The sequence below is a fragment of the Chelonia mydas genome, chromosome 7, assembly GCF_015237465.2.
Source record: "Chelonia mydas isolate rCheMyd1 chromosome 7, rCheMyd1.pri.v2, whole genome shotgun sequence".
NCBI lineage: Eukaryota > Metazoa > Chordata > Testudines > Cheloniidae > Chelonia > Chelonia mydas.
Window position 1 is genome coordinate 106,462,235 of NC_057853.1, and position 19,859 is coordinate 106,482,093.

At 36.8% G+C, this 19,859-nt stretch overlaps 1 protein-coding gene across 2 annotated transcripts in view; it reads right to left on the reverse strand.

Moving 5' to 3' along the window:
* Positions 1-668: 668 nt before the first annotated feature.
* INPP5F (inositol polyphosphate-5-phosphatase F) overlaps positions 669-19,859 on the reverse strand; it is a 100,632-nt gene continuing 81,441 nt past the window's right edge. For both annotated transcript variants that reach the window (XM_043551921.1, XM_037904094.2), the window contains 8 exons: positions 18,743-18,871; positions 16,344-16,461; positions 15,232-15,430; positions 13,869-13,940; positions 13,621-13,694; positions 10,058-10,186; positions 9,162-9,249; positions 669-3,412 (listed from right to left, as the gene is read on the reverse strand). In XM_043551921.1, the coding sequence (XP_043407856.1) occupies positions 2,263-3,412; positions 9,162-9,249; positions 10,058-10,186; positions 13,621-13,694; positions 13,869-13,940; positions 15,232-15,430; positions 16,344-16,461; positions 18,743-18,871 (1,959 nt within the window). In that variant the 3' untranslated portion in view covers positions 669-2,262. The remainder of the gene's footprint in view (positions 3,413-9,161; positions 9,250-10,057; positions 10,187-13,620; positions 13,695-13,868; positions 13,941-15,231; positions 15,431-16,343; positions 16,462-18,742; positions 18,872-19,859) is intronic.

Here is a 19,859-nt window from a genome sequence, read left to right on the forward strand (position 1 = left end):
TTCCCCCACCCTCCCAAACTCTAAATATGCTTCTGCTCTGTATGCATTCTTTAGACACATAAGCATCAGAAGCTTACTGATCCCTCCAAATTTCCCAAGCTTATTCTGTCTGCCATAGGTGGCAATGCTTTGTCTCTTTCTACAGACATTAAACGCACGTAGTTGTTATAGGGTGTGTCACTATATTTGTAAATTCGTTCCCCCTTCACTTTGTACCAAGACCATAGCACGGCATCCTGCACTCCTTTCATTGCCTTAAGCGTTAGTGATTTTTTCAAATGTTGCAGGAAAATTTAGAACCTTGACAGGCAGAGTAAGTGATGATTCATGGTCTGACCTGTATAACATAGGCTAGAGAACAGCATCCAGTTACTCCTGTGTTAAGCCTAGTAACTTGTTTGGCTCAAGCATATTTTCAAGGAGATGGAGAATCCAACGCTCCCCTTGGTGGAGGAATTAGGGTTTTTTAGACATCTTAGTGAAAGCACTTACAGGACTGAAACCTGGGAGCCAAGGAGTGGACAGTACAGCTCAGGAAAAGGAGATGAAAAGGAGGCATAAAACACTGCCTTCCCTGACCCTGGGCTGAATTGGTAAGATGGCTGCTTTGGTTTGAAACTTGAACTGAAGTCCAATATCCCTTCAAATATGAAGAACCAGAAAGCCTCTTTGGGTTCCTTATTTATTTATTTTTTTAATTAAAATATTTCTCATGTTCATCCCTCACCTTAAAATACAATGTATTTTATTTTTAAATATAGTCACAAATGTATATAGACACTCCACAAAACAAACCGCATTACTGTAATAAAACAAATAAATAACAAAACTGAAATTGTTTATCAAAGTCCAGACAGACAATCAGGTTTAGTTGATAATTACTTTGGTTACACTAGAGAGGTTCTAAGACACCTTACTACCATCATGACACTTGTTAATTGCTTAGAACACCACGTGTGATCTATCTACAGTACATGTACTAAAACACAGAGGCACTGGCTCTATAATAGTGGTGGTTATAGTTATGAACCACTGTATAGCAAGATCCTGCTTTATGCTATAGTTTCTATAGATGACATCCTACAACAGAACAGTGTTGGAACACCAATTCTGAGAAAAATCAAGAATCTAAAGATATAATTCCTTACACACACATTTATTGGTACCCAGTTCCCTGCACAAGTATAAGTTCAGCCTCATCCATGCGAATATCACAAAGGTTGAGTTGGTTTAAACTAAATGAACTGTTTTGATACGTGTTACTATAATTGGAGTTTAAAAATCACCAGACTAACCTCATGAATGAGTACACTTTCCTTCTATGGTTTGCTGGCTTAATCACTTGCTGCTTTTGGCTAGAGGACAGTTAAAATTTCTAATCAAATCAACAGAACATCAGGATGTATCCTGATACACTAAGCAATTATTTCTGGATGTAGAGTACCCTGTTTGTTTTACCTTATTATAGGGGACAGAAATTATAGAGCAGTGTGTTTAGTAGAACAGAATGGGGAACAGGACAGCTTTAACACCAGTAAGATAATTAAAAGAACATTAGTTCCCACTGGTTTTACAAAAAAAAAAAACCCCACGAACTTTAAGAAGTTGCACTTCAGGCAATTAGATATTATAGATTTTTGCAACCTGTCTTATCCTTTAATTGAGGTAGGACAGACAAGAGTTGTGGTAGGGAAGAGTCTAAACTTCCAGTTAATGTAATGATATGTATAGGAAAATGTATCAGTTTCCATTGCAAAAACACCATTTCTTGAGGAATGTGTCTAGAACTTCAATGGAAACCACACAAAAAAGATTAAGTAAAAAAAAAAAACTAGTTCAAATATAAATAGAATAAATGTAATTTGCCAGTAAAATATGTTGCTGGTGCAGTGCAAGAGTAGTAAGGTAACAAAAGAAGTGCAGTACCAGCCCCTTTTACTATAAATATTCTACACAAATCAGAAGACCTACAAAATTTGTCTCAAAGATAACTGTGCAACTAATTTAAAATGAACAGCGTGTTTACTAAATACCAGTGTATAGGCTACCTGTTCAGTATGGTATGTCTTTCTATCATCTCGGCTGCTTGAGGGAATTCTAAAACCTATTCAGAACCAAAATCAACTTGCATCAAAAACACTTCCTGTAAACATTATTGGTATTTTATCCCAATGTTCAGTGGCAATTCACATTACACAGATCTTCCAGTATGAATTTTTAAGAATATGTACAAGCCACAACAAGAGTACTTTAAGTTAGCAACTAAATCTGAATTATTCGGGTCTGGCACTGTGTAAACATTTCTATCAGTTCATTTTGTTGGACATCATTTACAGCCTCGGGTTCTGCTGGGCTCTTCTGCACCTTTGCCACTGCAAAGTTTATCCCTTGGGTCAATCCAGCTTGTGTAATATTAGCAACTTGGACCATAGAACTGCGGATCTTAGCAAAGGGGGAGACTGCTCTGCTGCCATTACTGTCTGCTGGAGAAGGAGTCATGTGAAGTCCTGTCTCAACTTCAAGAATACTGGGTGCAGATCCTGGGCTCTTATGAGATCTATTGGAGTAAATCTCCTCAACAGCTAAGAACTGAGAACCTGACTCAGAAAATGGTACATCCAGTTTAGATGGTCTTGAAGGGATGTCTCTGTTTGTTTCTGACCAGGTTTCTGTTTTCTGAGAAGCACTGTTGCTGGTTTGATCTACTCTTTGGCAGGATTGTTGAGGAGCAGTCTCTGCCATTGAAGCATCTGTCATCTTGTTTTGAGCGTCTTGTACAAATCTGTGGCAGTATGCATCAATGGGTTTAATGAACTCCATCGCCACATTGTCAGCGAAAGGACTTCCCTGCATAGGTCTGTCTTCACACTCAGGCCTGTTAGCCTGGGTGACATGGATCTCTGAAGGAATGTGAATGCTAATGTTGATGTCAGTGCTATTTATAGACTGGGACCGACTACCCAGTCGAGGAGCTGAAGCAATGATACCACAGCTGGGCAAAACGTAGTCTATCTGTCCCACATTCTCTAAAGAGCCAGTTAACTGATGGTCCTCATCAGATTTAGAATTTGTAAGGAAGTCATCGGAATGAAAAGAGTCATTATCTGATATTTCAATATCTGATTCAGCACAGACTTTTGTATCTGCCATTGGATTTTCCAAAGTTTCAAGGCTACTGTCTGATTTCCAAAGATTAACTTTCAAGTTGGGTTTTAAAAAATTGACTTTCATTTCAGGCTTGGTAAAATTCCCTAACTTGCGAAGATTGCCGATGTTAACATTGGATTTAGTTTGTTTGACTTTCTGATTAAGAGATGAAAACTTGCTCATTAAGAAATTCTTGCCTTGAGCCAGGGATCCTCGATTCTGGGATCTAATGCCAATGATGTCCTCATGGGGTTTACTGCTCTTCCTGAAAAATTAAAGAAAATAATGTCTTCTCTTGTTCAGTTAATCAAGCAGTTACACTTCTAAATCACAAGTTTCACAATATCCCAGTTAATATTGTTTTAATATTTTAATAGATGCAGATACAAGCAAATGAAATTTATTTTTAGAACCATTCCAAGAGAATGACCAATGAGATATTATGATGAACTGTTCTTTTAGTATTAACCTGACCAAACCAAAAAACCTTAAGATTTGAAAGTCATTGTTTTTCCTGCTGATCTTTAAATAACTGAGATTAATCAAGGGAAAAAAAAGGAAAAACTGTTGTATGAAATGGCAAACATTTACTGAAGAGACTAAATTTACCCAAGGCTATTTCAATAAAATAGTTATTACGGGCAAGTTTATGACCACAGATTGAAATCAGTACCTAGACTTCTGTTCATGACAAATGACATCACATCTATGACACTCTAAATGTAAGAAACAGAACAATATTCATAAAGTTTGCTGCTTTATGAAACAGTACACATAAATAACAATATTACCAGGAGGGGATGTACAGGAGAAAACAACAGATAGTAATAATAGATGAACTGGGTGATTTCTCTCCCTGGCAATGTAGGATTGTTTTATAGGATATATGGAAAAGTCCCACTTGATGAGAGACCCTTGATTCTTCAACTGTCAGGTTTTTTCCCCTAAATATAGCCTAAATTTTCTTTTCTTAGTTTTACTCTATCCTCTTTACACCTATATTTATCACTAAATAATTTTCTTCCTTAGTGTTAATGCCTTTCAAATATTTGCAGACAGTTTGCCCCTGCTTAGCCAAACTATTCATATTTATTTCTGAGTTTATGTTAATCTCTTCTGTCCTTGATTACTTTTTATTCTTTTCTGAACTTCCAGTCTAATGTGCCAATATCTTTATGGTAATGAGATTCCTGGAACTGAATGAAACATTCCAAATGCAGCTTAACCAGTGCTACAGAACAGGATTATTACTTTCCTGAAAAAGGGGGGCCTCTTTTTTGAGCCAATTTCACATTGAAAACTCCAATCTAATTAGGTGTCCATTATCACTCCTTGTTCTCCTTCAGCATTACTTTCTATTGAGCACGTTACAGATGGTTTCAATCTTTCCAACCACCCAAATGACTTCGCTTGCATTTTTTCCAGGAAAATCTCTTATTTTCTATTCATGTTCATACGTTCTACGTCCTTTTCTTATTTCTCTGCCCTTGTTAGTACTTGCACTTCCCTCCAATTTATCCTCATCAGCAAAGTTGATTATAGACTACTTCTAGATTTTAAGGAAAAATGTTAAATACAACCAGTCTTACTACTGATCTCTGTGGTACCTCAGCAGACATGGTCCCTCCCTTGCTCAATATGTTACCATCTACCATCACCTTTTACTTAGGACCATTTAAGCTTTTTCTTTCATTCTTCTGTTTCAGAAGTACCTAGTGTCTGCTGTGCCTTAATTTGCAAATCCTTTAGAATTCTTCACCTTCTTGTACTCTGGTGGATATGGGGTCTCTAAATCACCGTGATCTGCTTTCATGAAATACAATATGCATACACTCCTGCGTTCTGGGTACCCACTCCTGCCTGAGTGGAAAGTAGCTTGTAGTCACTTGTTTAGGCTTCTCCGTTATTCATCCAAATCCCATCAGTTTCTCCCTATGTCGCCTTCTCTACTCTTTGGATCATAGTTATTTTCTACATAACTTTGGAAGTTTGCTGTTGTTGCCTGTTTGGATTTCTTTGGAACCCCACTGATATCTGATAATTAAAATCTCCTATGATTACAGTATTCTGCAGTTTATAAACACTGAATTGAGCTAGGAAGCCTTCTCTTCCTGTACTGGTGGTATATAAACAAATGTCTACATAGGTTTCCTCTTGTTATTAACTCCTTGTAGCCTTAAGGAGGGAATTTTTCTACCACACCCTGAGCAAGTTGCAACTCCCTAACATTTAAAAAAAAAAAAGAGGAGTACCCACCACTCTAGAAGTCAATGCAAGTGGTGTGTGCTCAGAACCTCTAAAATAAGGTAACTGAAAAAGCACAACCCATCCATCTTCCTTCTACTCTGAAGTAGATAATTACAGAATAACCTGTCCATAGGCAAGTGTCTTCTTCACTCCTTAAGCACAAGACTGACTTACACCTGAAGCATGAGGGTTTATATCCCTTCCAAAATTATACTAAGTATTGACATTTCAGATATGAGAATCATCTCAATAAGCTTCTGGTTTCCATCATACTGTTCTTGATGAGAAAAATCTAGTTCTTAAAGATCAGTAAATATTTACAGCTATGGAAATTTTTCAATTGAGAAAAAAGTAAAAACACAATAGTACAGAAGATAAGTATTTCATTATATGGGTTATGACACCTCAAGAATAACTTCCATTTACAAGTATCCTTCAACTATTTACCTTACGAATAAAGATGGCAATACAAGACTTACAAACTATTAAAGAAAAAACAGATTGGTGAGAGATATTGACACATCTGGTTTAGAGATCAATTCTATACAAACACCAAAAGTACTGGCCATTTAGACTGCTGTATCTCATCAAACGCCAAGTGAAAATATCCTGAAATAAGATTATCCGAAGTCTATTAAATGCAGGCCTTGTCTGCAACGAACCTGAATTCTGACCTCAGAAAACACTGCCTCTTACATAGTGGGTATTTTCATCCCATATTCAGTCTCTAACCTTTATGAAGAAACTCTAGTGAAATATCATCTGTGAGCAGCTGACATCTCATTGTATTTTTCCAGAGCATAATAAGGATTTTTAAATACTCAAGAGTTCAAAACATTTTTTAAACTTATTCACAACATTCCCCTTCCCAATTTATGATGCCATCCATTTTGCAGCATATAAATGTGGGGTACCCTTAATAAAATCTTCAGTTCATACATTTAAAGTGGTTTACAATTAATTTGAAAAATGGAATTTGTCTTCACCTGTGGCAATTCCCAACCTGAAATCTCACCCCTCTTTGGGACAGTTTGTAGTCATTTCTACAGCAATCAATGCTGATGTAGAATACCAAGGCTGCATCACCAGAGGACAAGAAAGCAATAAATGAAGATGAACTTTTGAAAACAGGAAGATCTGTATTAAAAATCCTAAAAGTAATCAAGAAAACTTCACAAAAATATCTACTATGGAAACTAAATTATTCCATCAGTTATCAACTGCTCTGAAATACACACCACACAGGCACTTCTTGAGGGCTCTATTCATTTTCTCCCATAGGCAAGATATTGTTCCCTTGCAAAATCTCTATCTTCTAGTTGTCTTTTCTTGTTGATCCAAGGGAACCTCAATAATCTCTCTATGGGCTTTTGTGCCCCCCAATTTCAATTACTGTTTGCTTTTAATATTTCAGACGATCCTTTGTCTTTTCATAATAACTATGATTTACAAGGACTGTTTTTGTTCCACTACAACTAAAACTTTAAACACACATACACACACACAAGACATTCAAAGCTTATGGGTTTGATAGCAACTGAAACTCTGACAAATGTTGCAAGACAGAGATAAAGACAAGGTTATGTAATGAAAGTATTACACAGGCGCAAGAGAAACAGTTACAGTTCCTGTGAAAATAGTCTTGAATTTTCTGATTTGTGCTTTTAAAATATCTTCCATCAAGTTAAAACCAAAGTTACGTCACTTGCATTTAACTTCTTAATGGTTCTAGGTATTCCGTAAAATCAACTTTTTCCAAACAAAAATCACTAATTTAACTACACTTGATGTCGCATCACTGCCTTCACTAAGCTTGAGTGTATACTGGCTTCATTATGTATCTGCACATTCTTCTAATACCATTTACCACAACTATGTTTGTTGTGGGTATCAAGCAATGCAGAATCAGCCTGGAGCAATTAGCCATATTTCAGAGATAATGTAGAGCTACTTTCCCATTGTTTATTGGGTATATAGTTTGTTGCTTTTCTAATGAGTTATGTTTTAAGTTTAATTTTGCTAGGCCTTCAGAGGCATGGACTTTCCTAGAAATAAACTTAAAATTCATCCTATTCAACAATCAATTCTAAAACAAAGCTGTTTATCTTGTTTAGTTTGGCTGTTTTAATACAATATCCATATCCATTCTTGAGTATTATGCCAATATACAGTAAATTTATCTAAGACCTTTTTTGTATGATGAAACTAGAGTCCTATCATTTAATTATTTGACAGTTCTTTCATAGATAGGAGACAGTGAATTATAACCTCTGTGTACTTGCCCTTAACATGTCTTGGGGTGGTGAGATTAGATACATGAATCTTCTAGACATGTCAGACAACAGGAAAAAAAAATCAAACTGACAGAGCACTTAAATGATAGTTTAGTACTTCTTCAAGGTGAATGATTTTTGTGTATGTACTACTGGACCCTAAAGTTGATTTTAAGAGTCCATTCTAGCTCTCACAATAGCATTTTTAATAAATTCTATCAGAGTAAGCATAAATTGTTTCTTGTTTATCAGATTAAACTTCTTCTAAATTCAGCTCAATTTTACAGCAGTTTTTCAATCAATATAGCAACATACATATGCTGACAATCTAGCTTCACACATACGCCTTTCTCCTCATTCCTGCAGAGTAGCTTCTGGAAGGTTTCAACAGATTATAACTTTCTCCCAGGAGTTTCATGCAGAACACAGTGTGGCAATGTTTTCTTCCCACAACATTTATTGCTCTTCAAGATTTCAACTTAAATTGTCAGATGCAAAATGGTGTCTAATGGTAATGTGCCACATTTTTTTAAAAATAGACCGGAATATAGCATTCAATGCCCCTCATATGCCTGAGAGTATTTCAGCATGTCACTTTAAGGTATCTTCAAGCTTTTGTAGTTTGTGAAGTCCAGTCCCTCGCCATCAATGAGAGATGTCCCATCAGTCTGTTGAGGTGTGGTAGGACTCTTCCTCAACCCATACTGAGTGGTTCCATAAAGGTTACCTTTAATATTATCCTCTGTTTTGTAGCATATAAAATACTGAACACATTTCAGAACCACTGAATATTAGGAGAGGAACAGAACCATGCCTGCCTTATTCGACACAGTTTTCCTACTCTACTATCGACAAGAGAGCATTAAAATAAGGGAGAGGTCTAATTATGTTTTAATACACATTGCAAAATACTACTTATTTTTAGGTGTTAAAGGAACAAACAGCATGGCACCAGCTTCAAGAGGGGCTTTCCTTTTAAAGACAGCCTCTACGAACACAATACACGTGTGTTTAAACATAAGATAACAAAGGACACCTGAAATCAACACACTGTCTTATATTCAAATAGTGTCCTTAAAAGAAAAGCAGCTGCCATCTTGGAAGACCTTGTGTAGCAAGGATTCATGGCTCCCAAGATGGTCTCACTTTTAAAGTGATAGTGCTATATGCATGTGTACATAGAAGGCCAGATCCTTAGACCACTGGAATCTCTGGAAATCTTTCCATTGACTTTGATGGACTTTGATCAGTCCCATACACTAACACAGACCGGGAGAAACTATTTTAAATTCTATCCTTCAATAAATGTTTACAGAGCATAGGTGCTGAAAGCAGTACAGAAATCAGGTCATTCTTAGCACAGTAGCTAAAATGGGGACACAGTTGCTGTGAGAATCCCATGCAGAAATAACTTGGTGTCTCTAAAAAGAGTTATTTAAATTGTGGCTTGAAGATTCAGGGCAATTAAAGAAAAAAAAGAAGCACACCACTCACCTCTCCAGCTTTTTCTCAATAATGGGCACATCTAATCCCATAGCTTGCTTCGTGATTCGCAGCATCTCTGCAATACACTGAAGGGTGTCTGAAATCCAGTTAGCAGACTGTCAGATTCCCTTAAATATAAACTTTTTAAAATCCCACGTTTTAGCAAATCTAATTTTAGAGGCTGCTTGTCAATTAATTAAACGTGTTAAATCTCTCTATTTTTTTAAACTTATACCCCAAAAGTTGTGATTTCCTGATGTAAAGCTCAAAGTGGGAGTAGACTATCCTCTTCCCTTCCCATGCCCTGGTACTGATGGGTTAGAAAAACATTCAGAAAGGAATTTTTACTGTAACTACTCAATTTGGGGAGAGAGAAGGAAGGGGAGAAAGTATATGGATTATACTGACAGAATGATATTTATTTTAATTCTCATTGACATCCAATTTGGAGATACGGGTAGGAAGTAAGATTTTTCTGCTGATAAGTGTTCTGTTAACCAAGTTAAACAAAATACCAAGGACTTTAGTCATGGATTACACTGACTTAATCCATACTCATCAGCATCAGTGACTTTGTTTAACATTCATCCTACCCTAAACATGAATAGCAGAACAAACTCAGACAGCCATTGTCCAGACCCTAGAAGGAAGACTGCTGTTTTAAGCTAACCAAATCTGAATTTACCCTGTCGTTTTTTAGTAAGTTAGGTTGCATCACAATTTAGTATCCAAACAGTGAGCCACTGTAAGACACATTCTCTTTCCACCTGTAAAATGGGAATATAATTAAACTTACCCTCCTTTGTAAAGTGGTCTGAGATCGATAGATTAAAAGGGTTATATAAAAGATAAGCTTTAGTATATTGAACATGATCATGTGTTATTGCAAAATGTATATTTGTTACCTTTTCCGTCTTCTTCAGGGTTGCGCACCACAGCTCTGAGAGTATGAAAATAGCCACTTGTTTCATTGTATTTATAATGCAACCTCATACAAGAGAACTTGGGCTTTCCAAAAAGGGTGGGTTCAGGACCTGAGAAATAAGCCAGACATCCACATTTTTGGGAGGGTGAGGAGTGTTCTTTCATGAAATAGTGGAACAAATATTGCAAAATTGTCAGCATATATAATAAATATCCATTAGCTACTCTATCTCTGGGACACAAAGAGGAGAATTTGGTTCTACAACAAACAACTTCTAAAACATCTGTGCAAATCTCTATAGAAAACCTGCTGCTTTTTCATCATTCTACCAGAAAAATTATTCCAGATAATATCTTCACCTAGAACCAAATTCTCTTACTATCCATTAGCTGCTCTATCTCTAGGACAAATACTAGCGAGAATGAAAGGGAAGAGAAAGAAACTTAACCCTATCCCAAGTCACTCAGCAAAAACAAGCACTTTAATAATACAAGTCTCTGGTTCCAGTAAGAATGTAAGAAATTTTAACGTATTGCATTGTGGTTCATCAACACTAAACCCTTCCTTTGAAAAAATATGGCTAAAACAAAGCCATTTTATCCAGAGTTCTAATTAAACCTTGCAAACACTGAGTCTCAACCCAAACCATCGCACTCTGCAGATCCACATTTTACAACAGGCTCTGGAAAAAGTTTTGAGATGTGCATATTATATGAGCCTGTGAAAGCTCACAGAAATTACAGTATATGCTCATATAAAGAATGGAAACTCAGAATCAACAGAAACTAACATCCTCATGAAGAATGAGATTGCTGGCCAGGTCACTGGTACAAAAGAACATTCATATATCTCCTTCACATCGTATATCCGCCTCCACATTGAAGATGAAGTGATAAAATGACAATAAGCAAAAGAGCACAATAAAGGACTTAATTAAACAAGGTGACTGAATCTATCCTACTACACAATGGGATTTCATTCTCTCCAGGGGAACTACAATATAAAAAGACCTTCCTTTTCAATACTTGAGAGCCTCAGCAACTATGGTGAAAATACAGATAACACTTAGGCTAGTGGCATCCATAACTAGAAACTCTGGATTCCCTCCTTTAGACATTACTTCCTTTAGCAGCCAACTAAATTCTCATATAACTGTTTACTTGGCGTTCTAATCTGGCTAACTCTTAACTAGAGACAGGGATTACATTTTCAGCCAACAATGAAAAGATGAATTGATAATATTATGTTTAGAGTTCAAAAATAGATTTTCTTCTCTACGGAGCACAGTTTTGGAAGATGTCCAATTGTGAGCAGTCCCTACTAATTACAAAGAATGCATTTAAAGAGTTTCTACCATTTTGAAAGAAAACTAAATTATTTTAACAATATTCCCCATTTAAGTAGAAGGAATCTCTCTTGAACTGTTAAAAGAAAAGGTGTACTTGTGGCACCTTAGAGACTAAAAAACTTATTAGAGCATACGCTTTCGCGAGCTACAGCTCACTTCATCGGACTGTTGAAATCTTTCAAAAACAGAAGAGACTTTTTGAAAAGTAACCATTGTATCTCTGCTATTTACCACAGGCCTTATGAAAGAAAGAATACAAGAGCACAAACGTGAACCTGAAAACTCTGCAGAAAGGCATCTAATCAAGCAGTCCTCTCAAAACAGGCCATGACACCTTTGAAACTTTTCAGCATGTGATGCAACTGACCACAGAACATATTTTGTTTTTGATTTGGTTCAGACATCTAATTGCTGTAATAACTTGACAAAATTAAGTCAATACTTAAATTTGTTTCAAAGTTTCTTTGAAAACCATGTACTCAAAAATTATTCCCTTTCTACTATGCATTATTATGTGAGCTAACTGGAAATGGAGAGAGGTATACCCTGGAATTGACCATTATTGTAAACTCAGAGGAATCTGAAATGTGTTCTCAGAGAATACTGGGTATGGGACATAGAGGTTATGATCTGAAACCCTGACCAGCACTGGAGACATTGCCATTTTCCTTTTCAAATAGTACTGCAAGTAACCTGACAGAATCCAAGGTGGGCAAAGGGAAGAGAAAAACTACTTAATGCATGCTCAGTCTGGTTATACACCACCAGCGAGACAGCAAACTTCTGCTAGAGTCCTAACTACATGAAAGTTTTTACAACCATCTGACAGATATTGCAACTGCATGCATTATCTGTGGGGACCATTTTGTGTTAAGCGTACTAATGATTTATGTAACACTGTGGAACAGGGATTACAAAATCATAAAAATGGAGGGCCAGAAGTAACCTCAGGAGTTCATCTAGTTCAGGCCCCTGCTCTCAAGGCAAGACGAAGTAATAAGACCATTCCTAACAGGTGTTTGTCCAACCTGTTCTTAAAATCCTCCATTGATGGAGATTCTATTCCAGGAGAAGCCTATTCCAGAGCTTAACTATCCTTATAATTAGAATTTTTTTCCCCTATATCTAACCTAGATCTCCCTTGCTGCAGATTAAGCCCATTACTTTTTGTTCTATCTTCAACGGACATGGAGAACAATTGATCATAGTCTTCTTTATAACAGCCCTTAACATATCTGAAGACAGTTATTAAGTACCCTCTCAGTTTTCTTTTCTCAAGTCTAAACATGTTCAGTTTTTTTAACCTTTCCTCATAAGTCTAGTTTTCTAAACATCTTATTTTTGTTGCCCTCCTCTGGACTCTCTTCAACTTGTCCACACCTTTCCTAAAGTGTGGTGCCCAGAACTGGACACAGTACTCCAGCAGAGGCCTCACCAATGCTGAATGGAGCGGAACAATTACCTCCTGTGTCCAACATACAACACTCCTATTAATAATCTCCAGAATATAGTTCACAACTGCATCACACCGCAAACTCATTCACTTTGTGATCTACAACAACCCCCAGATCCATTTCAGCAGTATTACCACCTAGCTAGTTATTCCTATTTGTAGCTGTGCATTTGATTTTTCCTTCCTAAGTGAAGTACTTTGCGCTTGTCATTATTGAATTTCATCTCGTTAATTTCAGATCAATTCTCCAAATTTGTCCAGATCATTTTGAATTCTAATCTTGTCCTCTAAAGTGTTTGCAACCCCATCCAGCTTGGTGTTATCCAAAAATTTTATAAGCATACTCTCCACTCCATTATCCAAGACATTAACGTGAAACTGGCTTGTTAGGGACATCACAGTGAAGGCAGGGAGTTGTGCAGCCTTAAAACCCCCAAATCAGAAGGGAGCAAGACAAAGGCCCCTACCCAGAGACAAGTGATGACTGGAGACCTGACTGGGCACTTCTGGAGAGGACCGCAGGAAGGAGTGGCGGGGGGGTGGGAGGGGCGGCGCGCGGGGGAATATATAGATGCAATTACCCTGAAACTGTGACTCCCATCTATAGATACCTACTGTACAGTGAGGAAATAGCCTTTGTACTCATAGCATGGTTTGGCAGCAAGTGTGGAACTCTATTTAAGATAGTACCTTCAAGGAACAGGGATAGCATGTAATGAAGTGCAGTGTCATTCAATCTTACCTATTTCTATTTTCTCCAAGGCTTCGAGGCTTAGTCTTTGATACTGATTTACTTTGTCAACTTCATCATCATAACTAGACAGAGAAAACAGTTAATGTCCAAAGTTAGATCTCTATTTACTCATAGCTAAAAAACAATTATTGTGTAGCACAAAGCTGTCAAAAGTAAAGTCATTCTGCATATAAATAGGGTATGTTTATTAACAGAATACAGCACACGAAGAAAGAAGAAAAAAAACAGTGACTTACTACGCCACATAGTAGGAAGAGTTCGAAAGCAGCAACAGAACATCCACATCTTTGTGAGTAGCATCAATGAGGCTACAAAACAAGTAGGCAAATATACACAATTGTTTAGTGATACAGCTGTAACTGATAGGCATTTTGCAGACATTATGTTTTAGACAGAAAAAGACATGACCACAATACCAAAATAAAAAAGGAATTCAAGTAATTATAACTGTGAATGGTCTAGATTTAAATTACTGCATAATGTGTTGTGTGTTTATATCTGTCCATGTTACAGTTTTCAATAAAAATACACCAGCACAATGCAAATATAATTTTGAAGAGCAAAATTTTCTGTGAGGTATATAAATAAAGCGCATCAATAACACCAAGCCAAATTTGCCTGGCTGAAGCGACAAATGAGATTGGGTAGGATCATGCAACTGGGCTTGGGGAAGAGGCAATGTTCATTCCCACCTGAAGGTGTTGGACATTTCTAAGGATTGGTAAAGGGATATGAAGCTTTCACCTTGAGGTCAGCAGTAAGTCACGTACACATATTTATTAATGTTAGACTGCTGTTTCTTGATTGTTCTTTTAAACAAAGCTATGACAGTCCAAAGTTAATTTCTTTTGTAGACTCAGCTCAGTTCCTAGGGGATCGTTATTTACAGGGGGAAAAAAAAAAGTTTCATAATTGAATTGACTCTTCCCTGACAGTCTCAGAGGCTAAAGGTTAACCTGGCAGGAGAGACAACCACTGTTTTATCTTTATAGGTCACCTCACCTGAACAAGTTTGAGGCACACTGGCACAATGGAAGTCTGCACTCTTATTGCCCCTGTGTGCCCGCTCTGTGGTTAACAAGAGGACACCGGGCTTTCACAAATCTTAAATTCACTTAATCAGATATGGCTCCATGACACTGCAAGTTATAGGTATGCAGCATACCTCAGCTTGAAAGCAATGAGGGTAACATACCTACTCTCAATGTCCACAAATGGCTGAGAAGTCTCTTTATGGTACCCGCCACACTTAAAAGTCGAAGAGACTAAGAATGGCTGCATGGCCAGGTGATGTCTCCCAGAACTAGTTATATTACGCACCCATTTTTAGGGTACTTAAGAGAATACATTTAAGAAATCTTCACCACATTAATCCTCTCCTGCATTCAGAACAAATCACATTTTAAAGTGATTTGTAGGACACAGTCACTTTTTGTAAAAGCCTTCATTTGCAACATGCTTAGAGTATGGATGTATCAACTATCAAAGCTATAAATACATTTAAGTAATTTAGCAGGTTTTATCTAATAATTGTGAAAGACTCCATGTTGGCAGATGACCAACAGAAAAATCAATCAATTGTAATCTTGTTCTACACACCTTGGGTCACAATCAATAAGTGCCCATCCACCATGGAATTTTTCATCATCTGGTAAGAGTAGTTTCATGTAACTTTGCAATAGCTGGCTGATCAGTTCCTGATGGCTTCTCAGTGTCTCCTTGTGCAGTGCTTCATGTTCTTTCTCTTTTGTAAATATGGAATAAAGATCCTCAGTCACAGGGATACCTTGCATCAAATCTAGACAGCAAATATAGGAGATAAATATAAGGAACTGACAAATATAAGTGAGATAAATAACTAGGGAGACACATACAGAAGCAGTCTCTCAACACCTTAGTGTACGGCTTTGAATAAGCTTTATGCTCCGAAACTTGGGGGTCTACAATACAGTAGAACCCTTATTTTATAAGCTCATTGGGGACTGGAGGAGTTCATAAATTTAAGAAGTTCATAAAGTTGAACATCTTAAAATTACAGAAGGCAGGGTGTATGACACTTTCTTCTTGTCCTCCAAACCACTGCAAAGTGATTTCCAATGTACTGAAGGCATCAGAATGTGAAGGGATATTGACTTGTTCTTTACAGACATCACTTAAGTTATGTAATTCCCCCCCGCCCCCACTGAAAAAACTGGTTTGTATAACTGGTTGTTCGTAAGATTGGTATGTATAAAAATCAAAGTTATACTGTATGGTGGATTTGAAGAACTGTCACTCAACATCTCCTAAATATATGCTTGTCTTAATATTATACAATGAAGTATCAACAAGACTATTTTGCTCAGAAAAATTTAGCTATAACCATTTCTTAAAAAACAAATAATTACTGGAAACAGTTTCCAAGAAGAAAGTTTTTTCTAATTATATTGTATACTAAGATAAACGGATAAAGTCGAACTGTTGGTGCATCTTAAGTTACCTAGACAAAATGAGGTTATGGCCATATAATCCTACTGAGTGAACAGGCATCTACTACAATGCACTTAAGCCATGTTGCATAAAGTGCAAGTCACACACAGACTGTGGTAACATATACTTGCTTACCCTTTTGAAAGCATGAGTCACAAGACAAGATATTTTCCACAAACATTCACAAAAGTAGACAAATAAGCAATAATTCAGCTGAAAATATATTTATACTTTCCCCTTACCTATGACTGCTTGCCTATAAGCATCCCTGAAGCGATTCAAGTAGTATCTATTTGCAGAATTGACTCCATCTTTCATTACTCCTGCCAGTTTCCTTTCGCCAGTTCTTGTGAAGTCACCCTGTTACACAGAAACACTCCTTTGAACACTTAATTAGCCAAAGTGTGTGGCATTTAAACAACAACCCTCTCAGTTCTCAAAAAGCCGTTTTGGAGGTTAGTGTACATACTCCATAACTCAATGAGTGAAATTTCAGGGAATTAAATTTAAGTTGCTATTCTGCATATACAAAATAAAGATATATTAAGAATAATAGAAAGAGTATGTCCTTTACCTGCGAAACATAAAAATAGATTTACAAATATAGTTCAAGGAATCTTTGAATCTGGAGAACCTTAAAAAATGCTGTTGACAACCAGGTCCATAGCGTTTTAACATAAATTACACCTACCAAGAAATCATTTCTATCAATTCATAGAATAAATGTCTCATGGACACAAGTTCAAAGTAAAATGAATCAAGGTCACACTTAGATTGCATGGAGTGTACATGCACAACAATAAGAGAGACTAAAGAAAGAAATCAATAGTCTGAATATTTATCCTATCTGTTAATATTAGGATAGGTCATGTAGGATTTTTTTTTTAAATTAAAATCAATAAAGGCATCACCATTCTTCAGACTAGTTTGACATGCATCATTCTCCATCACTGAAGATTTTTAAGAGCAGGTTACACAAACACCTGTCTGGGATGGTCTAGATAATACTTAGTCCTGCCATGAGTGAAGGGGACTGGACTAGATGACCTCTCCAGGTCCCTTCCAGTCCTATGATTCTAGAATTCTTTTTTGGGGCATTGCAAAGGAAGCTTAGAATCTTTTGGCTTTTATTATTAATATGAGCCAAGCACCATGCATGGAGGGACAATAAGCTCCCTTTAAGTCAGTCATCTACATCCAAATAGCTGCCCTCATAACCATGATCCTCAGTAAGCAGTCGACTTGTCTAGGCACAGTAGGGCCTGCAGCATCAGGAGTCAAAATTCTTTAGAGCAAAGAGTTTTGCCAGTGTCACTCCTAGATCTTACTTCATGAGAGGATCCTAGCAGAAAATTACCCTGATATTGAGAGCTGCTGGGCACCCACAAAGCCAACAGGAACTATTGGTGGGCAGCACCTCTGAAAATCAGGTCAGTTATCTTTAAAGAAAAATATGTTTCCAGGGTATTTAATTTTTAGGACCCTAAGAAATGTATCCATTGGAAGATTGCTTACGTTGGTTTCTAGGTGAATAACTTGACTGTCAAAATACAAGCATCTTTGTGTAAACTAACTGAAAACAAACCAATCTTTGTGCATCAATCTAGTTGCTTGACAGACACAAATTAAAGATACGATGGAGGGAAAAAATAAAATAAATAGTTTATTCAATGAAGGCTCTAGCCAGGCAGCCTCATTAATTTGTTAAGTGACTACAAAGTGCTGTAGCAGACAAAAACCATTCCTACCCTGAGGAGCGTACAATTACAAAAGATTGTCTAATAACAGTGCAATCTGCTGACAACATACAGGCCCCGCAACACCAAGGGCTGGGAGCACTGGAAAGATTTCACCGGTGTTTGGGTGTATTGAGAGCAATTTGTTTTAGCTCCTTAATGATCCCTTGTAAAAATAAATGAAGCAGCCTCTACCAGAGGAAAGGGTCACAGCTGTGAGAAGTACAGAACCCTCAATTCTAGTCTTGGCAGGTAAAAAGCATTTAAAGTTCACCTACAACATTAAAAAACAAATACTTGTATGGATTATTTTTCCATTATTTAATGATAGCTGGTTGATTCTTCTCACCGTAGCTAAAAAGGCAGACTATCATCTGCTATCTACCAAATTCTTCAACACGTGTTTTGAAATACTATGTATGTATTCTGCTGAAATACTCAAACGGTTGTTAAAACAGATCTCCAGTTTCAATATTAATTCAATTCTTACACTTTTCTTCTCTTTAGAACAGAGTCAAGCTATTTAACACCAAAAGTGTCATGTACTGAAGAATGCTGGCAACTTAGGCAAAACTAGACATTCACTCCTTGAGTCCAAGAAGTGTTTCTCCAATTGTCTAATGTCATTCTTTAGAAATCCCCCAAGAGTCCACAGGTCTCTACGAATTGTATAGAAGGAATCAAACTTCAGCTGATTTTACTGTGTCATTTTTATGTGCATCTTTTAAAAGCAATAAACTAAATGAGTCCTACTGCGTATTGCATAATAATTCAGATCACAAAACTTAAGGTACTCATTATACTAATGTTTTTGTTTCGCTGGTTTTGAGAGGGGTTATTTTTGGGGGTTTGTTTCTTTTTTGTTTGCGTCTTTTCTTTTTTCTTCTTTTTTTTTTTTTTTTTACCTTTAAAGCTGCTGTTCCAGCATACTGTCTGCTTATGGAATCTCCATTGTTTGCCCACATTATCTGGTAGATTCTGTTGCATTTCATTGGCAAAGGCTGTTCTGGTGGCATCACACCCAACTTTTTCAGCTGGAATTTGACACATTTATTAGTGGATAAGGTCAAAGTGACATTCATTCTTAAACTATATAAATTCAATAAAGAAAAAGGTAATATGATACACATCATTTTAGTAATAACACCATTTACTAAATTTTCTTAGTTATTTCATTTTACAAATCAGAACAAAAAGAATCATTAGGTTATACTGTAAAAACAAACCAACATCCTTAATTTTTAGGATTTATCCTTAAATATTTGAAGATATCAAATATTCATTTATTTAGTTTCAGTGTCTTCAAAAGTGACATTTCTTTGAGCACAAAAAACTACCAGATTTATTTTTTAGTGATCTAAGCAGAGAAAACTAATTTTTACCCCTATCAGCCAGCCATAGGTCATGTTTTTGTTTTTCCTCCTCTGAGCATGCCATGAGGAAAACCAAAAGGCACAAAGGAGAAAGACCACTTCTATATAGAGGTCTTACACTGAACCAAAGGAACAGCTAACTGGAATACTGCTAACGCAATGGAATTAACAGGTGCCACATGGAAAAGAAATACATTTGTTGAGCAATGTGGAAGCTACTGACCTAGCATTAATGAGAAAGTAAGGAACTAGAAAGGCAAAAATAACAAAGAAGCAAGCTTTAAGATTTCAAGCTAGTTGGTTAAAGATGGTCTCAGAGAAGAGCTGTTCTTCAGCCCAGTACCCATTAAGATAGCTCTGGTACTGGTGAGGATTTTGTTTGAGGCCATTTTCTGACATTCTGAAGAAAAGAATAGTTACTCACTTACTTGTAACTTGTTCTTTGAGATGCATGCATATGTCCATTACACTCTGTGCGCGTATGTCTTGTGCGCTAGTGTCAGAGTTTTCCCTAGTGATACCCACAGGCCTCTGATGCCTGAGCCTTAAGCTCCTCATGCTTGAAGAGGAGTATAAAATGTGGAAATGCCCTGTCCTTCCTTCAGTTCCTTCACACCAGACCCCATGTTGGGGAAGGAGGGTGAGTTAT